The sequence below is a fragment of the Xenopus laevis genome, chromosome 1L, assembly GCF_017654675.1.
Source record: "Xenopus laevis strain J_2021 chromosome 1L, Xenopus_laevis_v10.1, whole genome shotgun sequence".
Classification (NCBI taxonomy): domain Eukaryota; kingdom Metazoa; phylum Chordata; class Amphibia; order Anura; family Pipidae; genus Xenopus; species Xenopus laevis.
The window spans coordinates 229,001,227-229,022,148 of NC_054371.1; the positions used below are offsets into that span (position 1 = coordinate 229,001,227).

General features: G+C 44.0%; 1 protein-coding gene across 4 annotated transcripts; it reads right to left on the minus strand.

Annotated features, from left to right (window-relative positions):
- Positions 1-811: 811 nt before the first annotated feature.
- On the minus strand, positions 812-20,598 carry vwa5a.2.L (von Willebrand factor A domain containing 5A, gene 2 L homeolog). Of its 4 annotated transcripts, none has more exons than XM_018244940.2 (23): positions 20,432-20,598; positions 16,746-16,805; positions 14,920-15,122; positions 14,362-14,584; positions 12,665-12,834; positions 12,339-12,453; positions 11,862-12,031; positions 11,007-11,095; positions 10,261-10,405; positions 9,924-10,003; positions 9,584-9,698; positions 9,098-9,256; positions 8,894-8,997; positions 7,600-7,814; positions 7,194-7,256; positions 6,107-6,145; positions 4,865-4,918; positions 3,553-3,663; positions 3,407-3,457; positions 3,212-3,292; positions 2,665-2,810; positions 2,344-2,470; positions 812-1,295 (listed from the first exon to the last, which is right to left on the minus strand). In XM_018244940.2, the coding sequence occupies exons 2-23, from the start codon at positions 16,789-16,791 to the stop codon at positions 1,216-1,218; spliced, it is 2,586 nt and encodes an 861-aa protein (XP_018100429.1). In that variant the 5' UTR covers positions 16,792-16,805; positions 20,432-20,598; the 3' UTR covers positions 812-1,215.
- Positions 20,599-20,922: the final 324 nt, after the last annotated feature.

Consider the following 20,922-nt stretch of genomic DNA (forward strand, 5'->3'; position numbering starts at 1 on the left):
TGAGGCTGCCGCTTGCCCCATGGGAGGCCTGGTTTGTGGGGATAGGAGCCGGACCTGGGGTTTCAGCATTGTCTCAGCTGGCTTGCTTCTATAGCATAATGGCTCTTTGCACTTGGTAAATACCAAGAATTCGACAGAGGTGACTGGTGTCCCTCTCGTAAAGAGGCCCTCACTGTTTCCCCTCAGACATGATGTGATTAGTTGAGGATGGTAAGTAATAAAAATGCTCCTTTGAGCGGTGCTGGGAGGGTTAACTGCGGGGGGCTAGTTATTATCCCCTCCTTTGTGCCCAACAGAGTAGTGTGGGTTCTGAGGAGTCTGCTACAGTAATGTGTGGTCACCGATCCTGTGTGGAGAGTTGGTTGTGCGTCGGTGTTGAGCGCGTTTCAGAAGTGCAGTTCCAGTTGACAGTACACCATGAAGCTCACAATGTTAGAAAGGGGAGTGAGAGATGAGCGTCTGCGGTCTCCGGACGCAAAATTTTGTCGTGCAATCGGAGGAAAATAAATCTGTCCTAACCTACTGAGGACACAAAAAAAAAAAAAAACTGACTGGGGGAGGGGAATAGCAAGCAGAGGAGGAGGAGCTAGTTTTCCTTTCTTGTTGTGTCCCCCTCCTAATGGCATCAGCTTTACCCATGGTCCCTGTCCCCCCCCAGACACTGGAGAAATGGAGAGATCTGAATTACTGGGTCATGCCAAACAACCTGCTCCCCCCCACCGTGATCTGATCTTTCCTCATACGTCAGGCACGTACATATGTACTCAACCCGCTGCTGCTGCAGATTCTCTCAATGAAAACAAGTCACGGCTTCTTTTTGTCTTTTATTTCAGAGAAAAATGAGAAATCTTTGGTGCAGCTGTTTAGGAACAAGTCAGTCTGAGTTGTGAAATAAGAGGCAGTGTGAGAATAGTTCAGTCGTTGTATCAGAAACCCCCTCGCAGAAACCAGTAGTAACAATTACTAATGTCTCCCAACTGAATCGGCTCCAGTTCCTCTCCCCTAAAAGTGCAGCATTTTAACAAACCACTTTAAAGCTCACAATCACCTTGTTACACAGTAGTAGTACTAGTACAGAGTAGATAAACCTTTTGTAACCTGCTACGCCTACAGTTTCTTAACATATTTAGGTAAACATCCCCTTTAATTGTAACAACTCCAAGACGTAAGGTCTAATTCCCCTTTCAGGTACAGGGTTCCCGTGGTGGGTTCCTCTCACAGGCCAAACACTTTGATGTCCACGGAGGAGTTCAGCAGTAGGTTTCCGGCCCGGACGCACTCGCTCAAGGAAGATGCTGAGAAAAATAATGAAATGATATTAAAAAAGGAGAACTAAAGCCTAAATAAAGAAGTAGGTAGAAATGTTGTACATGATGTTTTGTGCTTCTGTACCAGCCCAAGGCAACCACAGCCCTTTAGCAGTAAAGATCTGTGTCTCCAAATATGCCCCAGTAGCTCCCCATCTTCTTTTCTGCTGATTCACTGATTCACATGCTCTGTGCTGCTGTCACTTACTGAGCTTAGGGAGCCACTCACAATATACAGTACACATAGAATAGAAATGTCACAATATAAGGCTAATTAGTCATTAATACAGATAATTACTACATGGCAGCACAGAAACCAGTGCAATTAGCATCAGAATTGAATAATCAGCAAACCTGTAGCATCAGCTTATATTACAGCCAGGGAAGCTCATTTTCTGCTGGATAATTAGTGACGAGCCCTAAGCTTAGCTTCTCAACAGCCAATCAGAGCCCACTGAGCATGTGAGTGTCACAGACACTTTCCAAGATGGTGACCCCCTGTGACAAGTTTGAAGTCCTGGATCATTGCTGCTATTGACAAGCTCAAACTTTAGCCTCATGCAATAAGTTCACTATATAAAATAGTTTTTAGCCACATTCATTTTAAGGGTTAAATTCTCCTTTATGGCCAATGAGTTTTTATCATTCTGCACACGCATGGGACCTATCGGGCAAGGACCTCCCATCAACCTACTATAACCTCAACCACCAAAAGTGCTCCTCAAACTGAATGGAGAACAGAAGCTGGGCATTTGCTGGCCTTCAATGGCACCACCAGAAAGAAGAAGAGATGTTGAAAGAGGGTTGTCGCACCCCAGGGGCGAGATTTGGGGTGAGCCTTTTTGCTCTTCTGGAAGACCAGCTTGGAGGTCAGTTAGAGCATGAATTGGGAAGAAGACCATGGATATCCTAAATATTCCAGTAACTATGGTGGATACACCAATGTTTTCATATGTGGGGACCAAACGGACTTACCAATAAAGGCTCAGTGAGTATATAACTGCCTATGTACCTTCATCCAGAACCTGCTCTTTACCTGCTTTTGCCTTAATCCAATCCAGAGCTTTGTCCTCCAGCAACTCCCACTCATCTCTCTGCTCGGGCCGGGAGGCATGCAGCCACAACACCGCCACAACCGTCGCCCACAAGGAAGAGTCAATGTTCTAAGAACATGGAGAAAAAATAAACATTTTGCATCTTCCTTGCTCAAGGAACCTACCGATAATTATAACAACAAGATTTCTGTGCCACAGGTTGTGACTCCTGAAACAATACAGCAGAAACCAGCTGTCATCTTGCTGAAGCGACATTTAGTGTAATCTACATTGTAACTGCGGCAGTTGTGAGGAATTTATACCGGATCCGGGATCTTTTCTTTCAGTCCCTCTTCAGACATATCAAAGGCGGAAGCGAATTCCGCGTCGAGGTTCCAGGAGCCGTCTGCGTTCTGCAGGGAGATGAGCTTGAAGAATCCTCTTTCTGCTTTGGCTGTTGGGCTTAATTCTAATGGAGAGTCAAAAAAAGTGGAGAATTATAAACTGGGCCAGATGAGAATGAAATGTGATTGGGCAGTGGTCAGTTAGGAAGGCATGGGTGCAACCAAGGCTTTCCCTTTGGATACATTTATAAAAGTGTTACTGACTCAGGGGATCTAAAACCCCTTTCTGAGATATTTGCATTTTTATACTGCTACTGCCCAGTCTTTTGCAACAGTAGGGTGAACAGAATACAGAAGATACACAGATAGGGTCACCGACACCCTGATCTTCAAAGGAAGCTGCAGAGCTGAAATCCTGATATTAGCAGTCTAAAACTACTGATAAAGCTGACCTCTATTCATTTATATGGGATTAAATCCAGTCCCTCTTGTCAGGGCTCAATCACATGACATGAGATAAACTTACCCTCTACTGGACCGGATGTAGCATCAGTGACCTCAGTGGGTTCAGGCCAATAACAAACAGCAATTTCTGGCTTAGACTCCTCTGGAAGAGAACAGCACATGAATGACAATTAACAGATCCAATATTATATGGCTACTATTCCAGTACCATGAATCCCAACACCATTCCTCTAATTATTATCAGAACCAAACCTACCAGCAGAGGGGCCAGGCCAATAACAAACAGCAACTTCTGGCTGAGCCTCCCCTGGAAGAGAACAGCACATGAATTAACAGACCCAGTGAGTATTATCTGAATACTCCCAACACCATTCGCTCAGGGCATACAGGATCCAAACCTACCCTCTACTGGACCAGATGTAGGGTCAGCGAGCTCAGGAGTGGGCAAGGGTGGCATGGCTGGTACAGGAGTGGGTGCAGGGAAGTGACAAATAATCTGTGGGTTATACTCCTCTGGAAATTAACAAAAATGAGTGCAAAAAAAAAAGTGCAACTTGCAAAAAGGAGAAGCAGTCTGATTTGTGCCCAAAAGTCCTCGGAACCAGAGAGACACCAGCGCAGAGGGACAAGATAATGGGTTTAATGCCAATATGGAAGGTCGCAGAGCAGAAGAGAATTCCATGAAGAATAACGATGGCCGGCAAATGCAACTGTCACCACATCACAGTTAAAGGGGAATTTCAAGGTTAACTTGCCCTTTAACTGCCCTCCTGCTTGTAAATACTGCCTTCTATTGGCTCTTTTATATCTGCAGGTGGATTCTCATTGGTCTACATATGACTTAAAGGGGTAGTTCACCTTGAAAATAACTCGGTATGACGTAGAGAGGGATATTCTGAGACAATTTGTAATTGGTTTTCCTATGAATAGGAACGATGAGTAATAATAAGTAGCAATAACAATACATTTGTAGCGTCAGAAGGCTAATTAAAAAAAAAAAAATAGTAGAAAATAAATAATGAAAGTTGCTAAGAATTGGGCATTCTATTCCTATTAAAAGGTGAACCCCCCTTTAAAGGAAAACCTTATCTGGAATATTGGTGGCAACAGTTCCTTGTTATCCCGGGTTACTCAGCACAACGAGAAGAGCAACTGTCACCCAAAGCTGCACAAGCTCCAGCTCCCCATTCAGCAGGATCAACTTCACCCGGAATTTCAGAATTTGTGCCCATAGAGAAAATAGTTTCATTCACCGAATAGTCACTGGAACACTCAACAAAGATGCATTTGCAGGCTCTGATCACTCGTTTTGGTCATCTTCATTTCCTTACGTTTGTAAAATATTAGCAGTTTTACACTGCAGTTATTACAAATTAGTTACCAGAGCTCCTCCCTGCAACCAGAACACCAGAGATTCAAGTGACTCAAGCGTCTTCGGACAGTTGTCAGCTCAGTTCTATCGCCCGTCACATTTACAGAGCAGAGAAGAGTCAGGAGACTCCTCCTGCATCAGTACCTGTACCCGGCACAATCATATTATATTACTGTATGTACTAAACCTGCAAACAGTAAGAAAAGTCTTAACAGCTGCTGCAACGTACAACTAGAACAGGAAAGGCAATGAAAGAGCTGCGCACAGAGGAGGTACAGGGGAAACAAATTAAATCTGTCAATTATAAAAGTGTGTAAATTATAAAAAATATGGCTGCCGTACCCTCTGCTGGTGCAATCTCAGGTGCCAATATCTGTGGAGAGTCATAACACACATCTGTAACACAAAATACAATATTACATACTTGTAACACAAGTGAAAATAAGATCTTAATTCACTTATGATGCATTTTCCTACTGCATTAGGGATAATGTACCCCCTACTGTAAATGATAAGGATATTAGAAGTCACTGAGGGGTTGTTCTGTGACCATATAAAGGCACAAGGCTGCAGGCTGAGTTATACAGCGAACTCTGAGTATCACTCATGTATTATAAGGGATAATGTACCCCCTACTGTAAATGATAAGGATATTAGAAGTCACTGAGGGGTTGTTCTGTGACCATATAAAGGCACAAGGCTGCAGGCTGAGTTATACAGCGAACTCTGAGTATCACTCATGTATTATAAGGGATAATGTACCCCCTACTGTAAATGATAAGGATATTAGAAGTCACTGAGGGGTTGTTCTGTGACCATATAAAGGCACAAGGCTGCAGGCTGAGTTATACAGGGAACTCTGAGTATCACTCATGTATTATAAGGGATAATGTACCCCCTACTGTAAATGATAAGGATATTAGAAGTCACTGAGGGGTTGTTCTGTGACCATATAAAGGCACAAGGCTGCAGGCTGAGTTATACAGGGAACTCTGAGTATCATGTATTATAAGGGATATGTACCCCCTACTGTAAATGATAAGGATATTAGAAGTCACTGAGGGGTTGTTGTGTGACCATATAAAGGCACAAGGCTGCAGGCTGAGTTATACAGGGAACTCTGAGTATCACTCATGTATTATAAGGGATAATGTACCCCCTACTGTAAGTGATAAGGATATTAGAAGTCACTTAGGACTCGCAGCCCACACTAACCAGTAAGTATTGTTTATTCAGCTGCTGTTTAAAAGCAGATATCCGATTGTTTAGTTTGTATGGGGAGAATCTGCACAAGTTATGTCATAGAATTGGGTGAATTTTTTTTGCTTTGTTTCGCCGTGGAAATGACGCCCATAGACTTGCATGGCGTCTCGCGTCAAAAAAAAAAAAAATTGCCGCGCAACAAAATTCTTTTGACACCCATAGACTTTTTAATGAGCGTCACTGACATTTCGTCGTCGGCGAATTTTTGGCGAAACGAACGTGTCAAATTGTCCCATCCCTAGACTTTACCCCACACTGTTACAAGGGATAGTGTTTGTGGGTAATGAGGTCGGAGTTCACAAGTGCAGAGAAGCAGCTCACCTTCAGTGGCCATATAACAAGCCATAGCCATTGGCTGACCTGTGGGAAAACACAAAGGAGACAAAACCGGGATTAGTGACACCAGCAGCACTGAATGAAGTGGAGGGATTCTCTGTGTGGCGAGTGCAGTGTGCTAAACAAGCCCCTCCCACAACCATAAGCCACACCCATTTATATTAACCCTCACACACCAATACTTTCTGGTTTCACCCGCTTTACAGCAAAGCCATTCAGCGATTTCCTTCTAATGCACAGTTTAAAGGAACAGTAACACCAAAAAATGTTTTTAAAGTAATTAAAATATAATGTTCTGTTGTGCTTGCTTCAGAAACTCTACTGTAATTTATATAAACAAGCTGCTGTGTAGCCATGGGGGCAGCCATTCAAGCACAGGATACACAGATAACAGAAAAGTACTACTATAGTTTATATAAACAAGCTGCTGTGTAGCCATGGGGGCAGCCATTCGAGTACAGGATACACAGTAGATAGCAGATAAGTACTACTATAGTTTATATAAACAAGTTGCTGTGTAGCCATGGGGGCAGCCATTCAAGCACAGGATACACAGTAGATAACAGATAAGTACTACTATAGTTTATATAAACAAGTTGCTGTGTAGCCATGGGGGCAGCCATTCAAGCACAGGATACACAGTAGATAACAGAGAAGTTCTGAAGAATCCCATTGGCACAAGGCTGCAGGCTGAGTTATACAGGGAACTCCGAGTATCACTCATGTATTATAAGGGATAATGTACCCCCTGCTGTAAATGATAAGGATATTAGAAGTCACTGAGGGGTTGTTCTGTGACCATATAAAGGCACAAGGCTGCAGGCTGAGTTATACAGGGAACTCGGAGTATCAATCATGTATTATAAGGGATAATGTACCCCCTACTGTAAATGATAAGGATATTAGAAGTCACTGAGGGGTTGTTCTGTGACCATATAAAGGCACAAGGCTGCAGGCTGAGTTATACAGGGAACTCGGAGTATCAATCATGTTTATAAATAATACTGTGAATAAGGATATGAGAAGTTGCTGTTTAAAAGCAGAGTGCTTGTGGGTAACGAATGTAACTCACCAGACATCATTCTTGGCATGGGCATGGGCATGGGCATGCTACATCTGAGTGCAATTGGCGCACCTATGGTAAAACAGAAAGGCAACAAAACCAATTTAATGGGATACAAGAATGGCACAAGAATGTCATTTGATGTGAGTTGTGAGTGTTGTGCTGGATGCAGTGCTGGGTGTGCTAATTCTGTCTCCTCTCTGATACACAGCAGTCCAGTCTTGCTTTATGGCAGGAGTCGTACACTTTATCTGACATAAATTGTTCATTGCTGCCTGTTGCAGCCTTGGTTTGATTTAGCTAGGAGAATATAATACAAGAGCCTGGCATGATATACAAAATCAGGAGACACAATATTTGTGCCCATGATAAAATGTCACTTTCCAGCCTCCTGCTGCAAATGAAAGGGACTCACCAAAGAGGGGGACGTTTCTCTGGACAGGAGGGCCTTTCACTGGGTTCTTGGTTTCCTTATTGACGGCTACGTAGGCTGTGAGAGAGGAGATGACCCCCGACTGGATACTGGTCTCCACAATCTGTTTCTTCACTTCTTCCGATTTCTCCTCTGGGTTTTCCCCTCCAATCAGATTAGAGATGACGACCTTGGCCGCAAGCCTGTGCATGGTGGGTCTTGGGAAGGAACAGGAAGTTACATTGGCTCCATTACGATTCACTCGTTGCTTCCTCTTCCTGGCCTGTTCTCTTTCCCCTGGTCAGGTGGGGGGCGGGGCTTAGTCCAGAAACTCAAATCAGCCCTTTGAGTCAAACCCATGCTCCACCTCCAGCTTGACCCATGGGAAAGAGAGCAGCCCAGAAACTAATGCTTTTTGCATTCCTGATTATACAAAGTAGCTGGGTGTGTGAATGTATGGGATCTCCATAACATAAAGCCCTTTATCTGCACAATCACCACATATTTTAAGTTCCTGGAGGTTTTTTTGAAGTTTTCAATTCTTACTGCATCTGCTGGGAGTATGTTTTCTGCACCCACTACCTTTTCAGTAATGTTACTGCTGTTACTCCTTCCTACCTCCTCCCATCCTTTAGCCCCTACTGGTGCAGTTTGAAGAGGACTCCCTGCACCCTTCAACTTATCAATTCATTAAAACTTCCCAACATTACCTCTTCCTTCCTTAAGCTTTAACTACTTCTATGGGGAGTTCATTGCACCCACTACGCTTTCAGTAGCACTTTCTGCCATTACTGCCGCATTTTCTTAAAGGGGTAGTTCACCTTTAAGTATGTTATACAATGGCCAATTCTAAGCAACTTTTCATATGGGCTTTATTATTTGTTCTTTTAACAGAAATTTTTAATTATTTGCCTTCTTCTTCTGACTCTTTCCAACTTTCAAATGGGGAGGGGTCACTGACCCGATCTTAAAAACAAATGCTTTTTCAAGTTACACATTTATTGCTACTTTTGATTACTCAGGCCCTATCCTATTCATATTCCACTCTTATGCCAATCAGCGCACGGTTGCTAGAGTAAGTTGGACCCCTAGCAACCAGATTGATGAAACTGATGAGATTGGAAAGCTACTGAATAAAACTGCAAATAATAAAAAATGAAAACCAATTGCAAATTAATCAACTCAAAATGCTGAGTTTGTGCAGGGAGATGCAGGTTGATGATGGAGCCTCTAAATCCACTGACCGATCACCCACTTTGAAAACCCAATAACCAGGGGGCCAGGCAGCAGAACCTACCTCTCCGATTCTGCAAGGTTAAAGGTGAAACGCAGAACGTTGTTGAAGATTTCATCCTTAAAATTGTACGCCAGGCTGACTTGCCCTTCTGCCCCCTGCTCCACCTGGAAGGAGAAAGACCCCAAGGAGTAACGCCACCTGTGATTTGCCTTTTAAAAAAAAAATAAATAAAAAAAAGTGCCCAGTCTCTGGAAATCAGCTCACCTTCCCCTTTAACTGGGCATATACAATGGACCTCTGGCCTTGGAATATGGCAGTGGGGGTCCCAGACAGCAGCACGGCCTCCACCCCAGGAGGGAGAGTCCATGTCAGAGCGATGTCCTTCACTGTGGGCTGCAGGGAGCATTTCAGGGTCTGAAGAACCTATGAGGCAACAGACAGGGGCACAGATATAAAAGGAGAAACGCTTTTAATCAAGTTCAGGGATTGTATAGAAAAAAAAATATATACATTTCTATATTAAAAAGAACAAATCATTATTATCCTTATTAGAATAAAGGTTGATAAAATAGTGGATTAACTCCTCCCACAATTGCTCTTAAGAACCAGGAAGTAGGAATCCAGTGTAAAATGAAAGGGCTTTCAGTTTCCAGGTTCTTTAATTAAAACAGGGGGAAAATTCATTCTCAAGCCCTGGTTATTAGAATGGCGCCCTCTAGTGCGCAACCTGTGTATAACACGACCCCTTACCTTGGGCTGCATCCGCTCCTTCCCAGTGATAAACTCAAAGGTGCCACTGGCTGCTCTGGCCAAACCCTTAATGAGGGCAGTCGAGGCCCCTTCCCCGATCCCAAATGTAAAACACCTGCAGAGAGAGAGATAACCAATGAGAATCAGGAACAGGAGTGATGCATGCTGGGTAACCAGTGCTTAGGGTTGGGGATGACAGGGAAGAGAATATTACAGACACGTGGGGCAACTAATAAGAAGGATCTTAAGGGGCAGATTTGTTCCAGGAGTGAATGGGTTGGACAGTCCAGTCGAGAGAGGAGATCCGCATGGACAGAAGACAAGCAGCCCTCCCACGTACCGGTGATTATGAGCGTTCCTTCTCACTTCATCTATAACAAAATTTGTGTTTCCAACTTCTCCGTCGGTGAATACAAAGAGCTGGAAGGAAAGAACAAACAGTAGATGTTTGGGGTTTATATCCCCTTTAATACGACAACAAGAGGTTCAAGCCTTGTAACATTAGGAACAATATTTCATGTGACACAGAAATACAACAGGAAGTTGTGCTCATGTTGGGACACTCAGGAAGTGCTGCTTTACTGAAAGAGTAGTGGCTACAGGGAACTCACTCCCAGAAGAAGCAGCAAGGACTGAAGAGAGGGAAAGAGAGGGAAAGGGACACTATAGAGTTTTACCTGTCTGGGGTGACTGGGTCTCCCGGCTGTTTTGTAGATCTTTTTTAATGGTTCTAGGATTTCAGTTCCACCCATATCAGCGTCCATCTGATTCACCAGCTTCACAGCTTCTTCCATCGACTGCTGAGTGTAGGCCATACTCTCCCTGTAAGGGGCAACAACCATCAGCATAGGAAGGGGTTCTTTACTGTAAGGGCAGTCAGGTTATGGGATTCCCTACCAAGAGAGAGGGAATGAGTGACTCATTGGTGAGGAGGAAAGGAGATCTCACCATCAGCATAGGAAGGGGTTCTTTACTGTAAGGGCAGTCAGGTTATGGGATTCCCTACCAAGAGAGGGGGAATGAGTGACTCATTGGTGGGGAGGAACGGAGATCTCACCATCAGCATAGGAAGGGGTTCTTTACTGTAAGGGCAGTCAGGTTATGGGATTACCTACCAAGAGAGGGAGAATGAGTGATTCATTGGTGGGGAGGAAAGGAGATCTCACCATCAGCATACGAAGGGGTTCTTTACTGTAAGGGCAGTCAGGTTATGGGATTCCCTACCAAGAGAGAGGAATGAGTGATTCATTGGTGGGGAGGAAAGGAGATCTCACCATCAGTATAGGAAGGGGTTCTTTACTGTAGGGGCAGTCAGGTTATGGGATTCCCTACCAAGAAAGGGAATGAGTGACTTTGCTTAGTACAGGGGAATACCTATGCTGGATAGTTAGTTGTCCCAGTTACACAAAGAATTAATACTCACGAGAAGATGGAAGTGAAGTCTGAGCCGAAGCTGAAGATATTGAAGTAACAGCCGAGGGGGAGGCTCTTGAGCAGAAGGATCAGGGTCTCCTGTGTAAGAAATCAGCAGGAACAACCTTCATGTGTCAGAACAGATAGTTCCCAGAAACAGAGAAGGGAGCCTTCAGCCCTAAACTACAACTCCCTGCACCCCATTGGCTGTTGGGGTCACTGAAAGGTTTGTGTAGATGTCAGTAATGAGAGGAAAAACTCCCAGCAACAATCATATACTATAAAACTCCCAGGCTCTTTCTTTAGTTACCACCACTGGATACAGAAGGGTTACACGTAGCTCTGTTTCAGGAGTGATACTGGGACGGTGCATTAGAGTTTCAGTTGTACGTCCTTCCTCAGATAAAACTACCACTCAGTCATGTTCAGGATAAATTATGGGGCAAACAGTGGGGAGGCCATGGTTCTTTATAGGAGATATTGGCACTGGGTTTCTCAAGCATTACTCACCTGTTACAATCAGGAAATGAGTCTGTATCGCTTTAAGGCCACAGACTGTTCAACTCTGTCTTATTGGATCAGATCAAATGCACCTTAGATCTAGTGGTTAGCGAGACATTAGCAGTTTTACACTGCCACTACCAGGCTTTTCATAGTCTCTTATGACTGTATATTCACTTAACACAAGGGTCACTAACTTTCAGTGAGTGTTTGAGTCCTAAGCCTTATATTATTAACTGTTCATATTATAACAGATATTAGCAGTGTAAAACCGCATACCTCTCAGAAACCATTTGTTTGGGGTTTAGACCCCCTTTCATCTCAAACTCTAAATTCAAGGCATAAAGTCTAGAGTTTTACAGACCTTGGCGCTGTCGATCCGGCGTGGAGCGTTCTGCTCATTAGTCATCTGTTCGGTCATACTCCCAGACCTGTCCATCAGGAAAATAAACTCCCCGAAGTTTGACTTCTCCTTTGTCTCGGGAAAGTTGGGGTAGAAGTTCAGCATCACCACTGGATCAGCCATGATAGAACCTAGGAAGGACAAAGGTGCCACACACCAAGCTCAGGATTTGGTCACGAATCTCTACTTTATCTTCAAGGAAGGGTTTAGCAGCTCTCGTTGCAGTTTCAGTCTTGCCTAAAGGCTCCATTGTTATCTGGCAGTTTGACCAAGGAGTTGATGGTACAACGTTATGTTAAAACAGAGATCACTGTGTAGGTCACTGAACTATGGACCCAGGGTCTGAGACCAAAACCCGGGTGCATTGTGTGTTCCGCCCAGTGAGCTCTGGTTAAACGTGTGCATTTTCCAGCCCAGGGCACATTCATTGAACATTACCTTCCGCAGCATTAGGAAGCCCCGCCTCCACCATGGCGCTAGGCGTGTTCGCTTGCAGGTAATAGGCCAACAGCTCGACGTCTCGATCAAACTTGTGCCCTTGTGCCAGGGACACCTGGGGGTACAGGGAGAGTAAAGGGGTCAGTAAAGGGTAAAGAGAAGGGTTAATACTGAAGGACCAATCAGCAATGGCTCTGCAGAAAACAAAAATTTCTAATTTGGAATATTCTGGTGTACAATAACCTTATGGTAAGACTACTCAGCCTATAGGATTCCAGCTCTCAGACCATGTGACAAGTCTAGAGGCCAATTAGTGGCCGGCTCACCTTGGCTGACAGTTTGTCCCCGTCAGTGTATTGGATGGGGCTGAGCTCACAGTTCGACTCAATCTTGGAGATTCCATAGACGGACTGGAAGTGAGCGGTGAGATCAAGGCTGTATGGGATCTTATCAGCGGGTAACCGTGGGACAGTTGTAGTTACGCTCTCCTCGTGTTCTAGGGATTGAAGAATTAAAGTTTAAAGGGGTTGTTCACCTTCAAACAACTAGTTATTTTCAGACAGATCACCAGAAATAACTACTTCCCCCCCCCCCAATTACTTTCTATTTCTATGTGTCACCAGTTTTCTAATATTGAAGTGTAAAGTGTAATTTTTCACTTTCTAAAGCAGCTCTGGGAAGTGGGGTCGCCGACCCTGTAAACTGTTCTAAATTGATACATTTAGTGGATACATTTCTTATCTTTGTCCCTGCTGAGCAGAGTTCCATTACAGGCAGCTGTTAGACTTGATACACTAGTTATTAATACTCTAGAGATGCTGCTGAGAAATGGATCAACTAAATGTTGTAAAATTGTAACAGTTCAGAATCTGCACCTGAATTAATGAGCTGCCAGACTCACCAGTGATACCAACAATCAACTTTAAACTAGATTTTAGAAACACAGTAAAAAAAACAAAAATTGAAAAAAAGTCTATTTCTGGGGATCTGAAAAAAAGTGTTAGGAAGGTGAACATCCCCTTTAATAAGCCCCTCCCCCGGGGGACACAGGCAACAGTGGCTTTATTATACTGTAAGATTAACAGCTCATACACAGAAATACCAGCAATTCAGCAGGAACAGCCCCTAAGTTTGCTCATAGTCTGTACAAAGAGATCCCATAAATCTATGGCAGCATAGGTATTCCTCTGTACTAAGCACAATTCAGCAGGAACAGTCCCTAAGTTTGCTCATAGTCTGTACAGAGAGATCCCATAAAACTATGGCAGCATAGGTATTCCTCTGTACTAAGCACAATTCAGCAGAAACAGCCCCTAAGTTTGCTCATAGTCTGTACAGAGAGATCCCATAAAACTATGGCAGCATAGGTATTCCCCTGTACTAAGCACAATTCAGCAGGAACAGTCCCTAAGTTTGCTCATTGTCTGTACAGAGAGATCCCATAAAACTATGGCAGCATAGGTATTCCCTGTACTAAGCACAATTCAGCAGGAACAGTCCCCTAAGTTTGCTCATAGTCTGTACAGAGAGATCCCATAAAACTATGGCAGTATAGGTATTCCCTGTACTAAGCACAATTCAGCCGGAACTGTCCCCTAACTTTGCTCATAGTCTGTACAGAGAGATCCCATAAAACTATAGCAGCATAGGTATTCCCTGTACTAAGCACAATTCAGCAGGAACAGTCCCTAAGTTTGCTCATAGTCTGTACAGAGAGATCCCATAAAACTATGGCAGCATAGGTATTCCCTGTACTAAGCACAATTCAGCAGGAACAGTCCCCTAAGTTTGCTCATAGTCTGTACAGAGAGATCCCATAAAACTATGGCAGCATAGGTATTCCCTGTACGAAGCACAATTCAGCAGGAACAGTCCCTAAGTTTGCTCATAGTCTGTACACAGAGATCCCATAAAATGATGGCACATACTGTAACGTGTAATTATTCCAGTTAAATAACTGGAATACAGGACACATTCACTTCCCACCTCTTGATTCCTCCTTGCTCGGGGACCCCTTTATTACCTTTAGGGGTGTATCTGGGGTTCAGAACAGTTGGAAGCACAAATCTCACTGCACCATCAGACTCCACTGGCAGCTCCCGCACAAAGCTCAGTTTCACCTCGGCCTCCTGACCAGGGGGAAGGTTCCCCACACTGCAGCTGAAGATGTCCCCGGAGCTCTCGTCCTCCTGCAGCAGAAAAGCTTCTTGGCCTTGGCTAATGGCCTCATCATAGGTTTTGTTGGCCTGAGACAAGATCACATGGAGATTCAGAATTACAAACTGTTCTCCTTGTGTGTCTTAGATGGAGTGTCTGTGTGAGTGTGTGTGAGTGTGAGTGTGTATATATATATGCGTTAATGGGGCAGGAGGAAAGGAGATTTCACCATCAGCATAGGAAGGGGTTCTTTACTGTAAGGGCAGTCAGGCTATAGGATTCCCTATCAAGAGAGGGAGAATGAGTGATTCATTGGTGGGGAGGAAAGACTGGCATACGTGAAATATACAAATAAATGGTTAGGGGTTAATATATTAGGTGCTGGTGCGTCTCTTACTCTTTCCTAATGATTTCTGGCACTTACCTGCTGCCTCTCCTGGATATCAGCCACTATCTTCTTCCCTTCCACAGTGGCCTCAAAGCTGTAGACGGCAGAGTCCTGATCCAGAGGGAAGACAAAGACGGCTTCTATGGGCTTCTCCTCTGTGTTCTTGTACTTGAGTGTGGCACATACATCAGCCACGAAGCCTTTCACCTGCACCTCCACCGAAATCCCACGGAGAGGCACTGGGGCAGCAACAACACAATAAGGTCCCTCATCTCACAATGCCCCGTCTGCACCCCACATAAACACATAAACATTAGTGGTATTGATCAGAGAGTCCCTGGCATTTAGATGGTTAAAGCAGTAACACCTGTATGAAAGGCTTATTAGTCCCACCGCTTACAGAAGAGTCGAGATTGGCTCAGAACCAGGAAGTGGAGCAGGTAGGCAGGGATAGTATGCAGGTAAGTACTACAGGTAGTTCCGTCTCATTTACCCACTTAGGTTCTCCAAATGGATATTTTGGATGAACTGATCTGAGCTGTTTCTTTAAGACACTGGGTGTGACTATTGTAGAATTATACATTATAGAATGGCCAATTCTAAACATCTTTTTAATTATTCTTTTTTTTTTTTATTTAATTTTTTTTTTTTAATTAACACCTTTAAATTAAATAGATTAACTACATTACCCAGCATCCTCTGCACAGAACAGTTTCTCTCTGGAAAGGTGATTAAATGGTTTGTTCACCTTTAATTAACTGTTAGTATGATGTAGAGAGGGATATTCTGAGACAATTTGCAATTGGTTTTCATTTTTTATTATTTGTGGTTTTTGAGTTATTTAGCTTTTTATTCAGCAGCTCTCCCGTTTGCGATTTCTGGTTGCTAGGGTCCAAATTCCCCTAACAACCATGCATTGATTTGAATAAGAGACTGGAATATGAATAGGAGAGACCTGAATAGAAAGATGAGGAATAAAAAGTAGCAATAACAATACATTTGTAGCCTTACAGAACATTTGTTTTTTAGATGGAGATCAGTGACCCTCATTTGAAAGCTGGAAAGAGTCAGAATAAAAATAAATAAATAAATAAATAAATGAAGACCATTTGAAAATTGCTTAGAATTGGTCATTCTATAACATACTAAAAGTTAAAGGGATCCTGTCATCGGAAAACATGTTTTTTTCAAAACACATCAGTTAATAGTGCTACTCCAGCAGAATTCTGCACTGAAATCCATTTCTCAAAAGAGCAAACTGATTTTTTTATATTCAATTTTGAAATCTGACATGGGGCTAGACATATTGTCAATTTCCCAGCTGCCCCAAGTCATGTGACTTGTGCCTGCACTTTAGGAGAGAAATGCTTTCTGGCAGGCTGCTGTTTTTCCTTCTCAATGTAACTGAATGTGTCTCAGTGGGACCTGGATTTTACTATTGAGTGTTGTTCTTAGATCTACCAGGCAGCTGTTATCTTGTGTTAGGGAGCTGCTATCTGGTTACCTTCCCATTGTTCTTTTGTTTGGCTGCTGGGGGGGGAAAGGGAGGGGGTGATATCACTCCAACTTGCAGTACAGCAGTAAAGAGTGATTGAAGTTTATCAGAGCACAAGTCACAGGACTTGGGACAGCTGGGAAATTGACAATATGTCTAGCCCCATGTCAGATTTCAAAATTGAATATAAAAAAAATCTGTTTGCTCTTTTGAGAAATGGATTTCAGTGCAGAATTCTGCTGGAGCAGCACTATTAACCGATTCATTTTGAAAAATGTTTTTTTTTCCATGACAGTATCCCTTTAACTTAAAGGTGAACCTTCCCTTTTAACAGCAGGAGGAAAGATTAAACAGAAAATTCTCATACCGGGGACTCGGGAGCAGCTGATGATGAGGCCGCAGCAGGAATCCATGTTGTCTCAATTACCTTAAAGGGGAGATTTAAATTAAACAAACAGAAAACTTTGGGATTTGTTAAATTGAAACTGTCCCCCAATTCTATCTGGACATTGTATCTGGTTGTACAGACCTGCCCTCACATCCAGTATCCACTATAACTCCCAGCACCCCATGTCACCCGCGCTGTGAAACCGCACCCTCAACTCCATGGGTTTATTAAAGGGATTATAACACAACAGAGGGGCTACGGGAGGCGAAACACAACGCAATGTGGGAAAAGCTAAATGAGCAATAATGTAATGCGCAAACAGAGCATAAATATACTTCAGCCTCTTCCACTAGAGAATACAGGCACAGTTGCCCTTTAATAGCAGAGAACATAAGGCAGGTCACGCCTAGATCATATTACTGTGATTTATTAACTATTTATACTTGGGATCCTATTCTGTGGGACAACTTTCCCTTTGAGAAATATTTGTACATCATCATCATCATCATCATTCCCCATAGACCCCCCTGCACCTGCTTCTTACCCATAGTCTGTGCCCTTTATACTGTTATATCCTCCCCCAGCACTGAAATCTACACCCCAAATCCATTAATCTTCCTCGTAATGATACCCTCCCCCCCATCTCATATGAGCCTCTGCAACTGTCAGTCCCCCTATAAAGTCACTGCACAACAACTGCTTTATTTGCCCCTTGGGCCGAAACATCTGTTTTACTCTTGTACAATAAATACCCCCCCGGCTCTTACACTGTCCAACTATATGAGCCTCACCCTCCAACATAATTAGCCCTCCAACTGGGCAAAATCTGGGCCCCCTTAGCTCATAACAAGGTTACAGATATATAGAAACATTGGGGTGTCACCCTGCTATAGTTCCAGGGGTACCCAGGGCACAAATAAGCACTCACCCCAAATCTCCCCCTAACTGACCTTCAGACTGGGCCCCCTTAGCTCATAACAAGGTTACAGATATATAGAAACATTGGGGTGTCACCCTGCTATAGTTCCAGGGGTACCCAGGGCACAAATAAGCACTCACCCCAAATCTCCCCCTAACTGACCTTCAGACTGGGCCCCCTTAGCTCATAACAAGGTTACAGATTTATAGAAACATTGGGGTGTCACCCTGCTATAGTTCCAGGGGTACCCAAGGTACAAATAATCACTCACCCCAAATCTCCCCCTAACTGACCTTCAGACTGGGCCCCCTTAGCTCATAACAAGGTTACAGATATATAGAAACATTGAGGTAACAGTTACCCTGCTATAGTTCCAGGGGTACCCAGGGCACAAATAAGGACTCACCCCAAATCTCCCCCTAACTGGCCTTCAGACTGGGCCCCCTTAGCTCATAACAAGGTTACAGATATATAGAAACATTGGGGTAACAGTCACCCTGCTATAGTTCCAGGGGTACCTAGGGTACAAATAAACACTCACCCCAAATCTCCACCTAACTGACCTTCAGACTGGGCCCCCTTACCTTATAACAAGGTTACAGATATATAGAAACATTGGGGTGACAGTCACCCTGCTATAGTTCCAGGGGTACCCAGGGTACAAATAAGCACTCACCCCAAATCTCCCCCTAACTGACCTTCAGACTGGGCCCCCTTAGCTCATAACAAGGTTACAGATATATAGAAACATTGAGGTAACAGTTACCCTGCTATAGTTCCAGGGGTACCCAGGGCACAAATAAGGACTCACCCCAAATCTCCCCCTAACTGGCCTTCAGACTGGGCCCCCTTAGCTCATAACAAGGTTACAGATATATAGAAACATTGGGGTGTCACCCTGCTATAGTTCCAGGGGTACCCAGGGTACACATAAGCACTCACCCCAAATCTCCCCCTAACTGACCTTCAGACTGGGCCCCCTTAGCTCATAACAAGGTTACAGATATATAGAAACATTGGGGTGTCACCCTGCTATAGTTCCATGGGTACCCAGGGCACAAATAAGCACTCACCCCAAATCCCCCCCCCCCAACAGACAGATATCTACAGATATATAGAAACATTGGGGTAACACTCACATATAAGGAGTCACCAGGAGAAGACGAGCTGCACCAGACAGTAAGAGAAGAAGTGGGGGGCAGAGCAGGTAACGGGGAGTATAAAAGCACCAGGGCAGGATTCTAAGGAATGGGTGGGGTCGCTGTAGCAAATCCAGTTCCTGAGAATGATCAGCCTTGGGCTGTGGGTAATTATAGACCCATATGTGAAGAATTAGGGAGGGGGGAGCCTATAGAGCTGGGGGGTGGGGGGGTTTAAGGAAAAAAAAAGATTTGACAGAGAAACTACAGAGACAACGTATTTTATATAAGGGGATCAGTTGAGCAGCATTGGGTCAGTTACACAAGGTCACAGGACAAGCAGATCAGACTGTATAATGTAAAGGGGCGAGTACAGGACTGACAGGGGCTGCTGTACCCACACTTATTTATAACAATATGTGATAAGATTTGCTTGGGCAGTTTGTTCAGTTTTGACCAATAAATTCAATAAATAAGCCCCCCCCCCAAACAGGGGATCCCACCCGACTCACTGCTGGAGACCCTATAGGAAACGACAATAAATCTCCCCCATGTCCCAGTGGGGCTCTCAGCAGACTTAGCAGCCGCACTCCCAGTAGGAACCTCCAATAATATAGAGAATAATATAGAGAATATAAAGAATAATATAGATAATAATATAGAGGATAATACAGATAATATCCTTTTTTCTCTAACTCCTGAAACCCCAATGATATTTCTGCCTCTCTCCCCACAGTACCCCCATAATTATATATCAGCCTCTCTTGTCCCCCCCCATAATTATATATCAGCCTCTCTTGTCCCCCCCCATAATTATATATCAGCCTCTCTGACCCCCCATAATTATATATCAGCCTCTCTGCCCCCCCATAATTATATATCAGCCTCTCTTGTCCCCCCATAATTATATATCAGCCTCTCTTGTCCCCCCCATATTATATATCAGCCTCTCTTGTCCCCCATTATATATCAGCCTCTGTCACCCATAATTATATATCAGCCTCTGTCCCCCCATAATTATATATCAGCCTCTGTCCCCCCCATAATTATATATCAGCCTCTGTCCCCCCCATAATTATATATCAGCCTCTGTCCCCCCATAATTATATATCAGCCTCTGTCCCCCCCATAATTATATATCAGCCTCTCTGTCCCCCCCATAATTATATATCAGCCTCTCTGTCCCCCCCATAATTATATATCAGCCTCTCTTGTCCCCCCATAATTATATATCAGCCTCTCTGTCCCCCCCATAATTATATATCAGCCTCTGTCCCCCCCATAATTATATATCAGCCTCTCTGCCCCCCCATAATTATATATCAGCCTCTCTGTCCCCCCATAATTATATATCAGCCTCTCTGTCCCCCATAATTAAATGGAAGCTTTTGTCTGTAACCAGTAGACTCCCCACTATTAATTAGCACCGTCCCCCCAACAAACAACAAACTCTCTCAGATGTTTTACGGTCCGTCTCTCCGACCCCCTTTCACAGACCCCTCCCTCCCTCCCCCAAGCAGTCGCCCCCAGTCTTGTCGCAGTCGCAGGGAGTGAGTCGGTGGGTCCCACACAGATTAGACAGATAAAGTCGCATTTTAGACACAAACCTAAAGCGATGAAGGAAGTGGGCGCGGCTGTCGCAGCAGATCAGAAGGAGAGTCCCGGGGCGGCGGCAGATCTCACGGAGGATAAAGGAGAAATATAATGAATCGATGAGAAACAGCTGCAATTTCTCCTGAAGCCTGAGATCCCGCCCCGGGCTCCACAAAGTAGGAGGAGGGTCAGTGACCCAGGAAACAGATCGGGGCCCAATCACCGACCGACCCAACGTCTGTACTAATAACGCAGCGACATTTCCAGCAGATCCCTGACCCTAATGTGCCTAATTATATCTCCCAACATTCTGCAAATAAAAACAGGGACAAAAAAGTTGCTGCACTGTACTGTGACCACGCCCTTTTTTGTGACCACACCCCCAATTACCAGGTTCATTTTACACAATTTGGCAGGTTATGAAGGTTTGAACATATTTCTGTGTTTTTTTCAGTTATTACAGTTTTGCTCATGAAGGTGAATTGCCCTTTAAGCTGTGAGTCTG

What these genes read in the sequence shown, in the direction of transcription:
- vwa5a.2.L (XM_018244940.2), bottom strand. Translation starts at nt 16,791, where the DNA reads ATGGATTCCTGCTGCGGCCTCATCATCAGCTGCTCCCGAGTCCCCG. An exon ending in AAGAAAAGATCCCGGATCCG is followed by an intron (nt 2,471 to 2,664) that starts GTATAAATTCCT and finishes CCATGTTCTTAG; the next exon opens with AACATTGACTCTTCCTTGTG. An exon ending in TTGGATTAAGGCAAAAGCAG is followed by an intron (nt 1,296 to 2,343) that starts GTAAAGAGCAGG and finishes TATTTTTCTCAG; the next exon opens with CATCTTCCTTGAGCGAGTGC.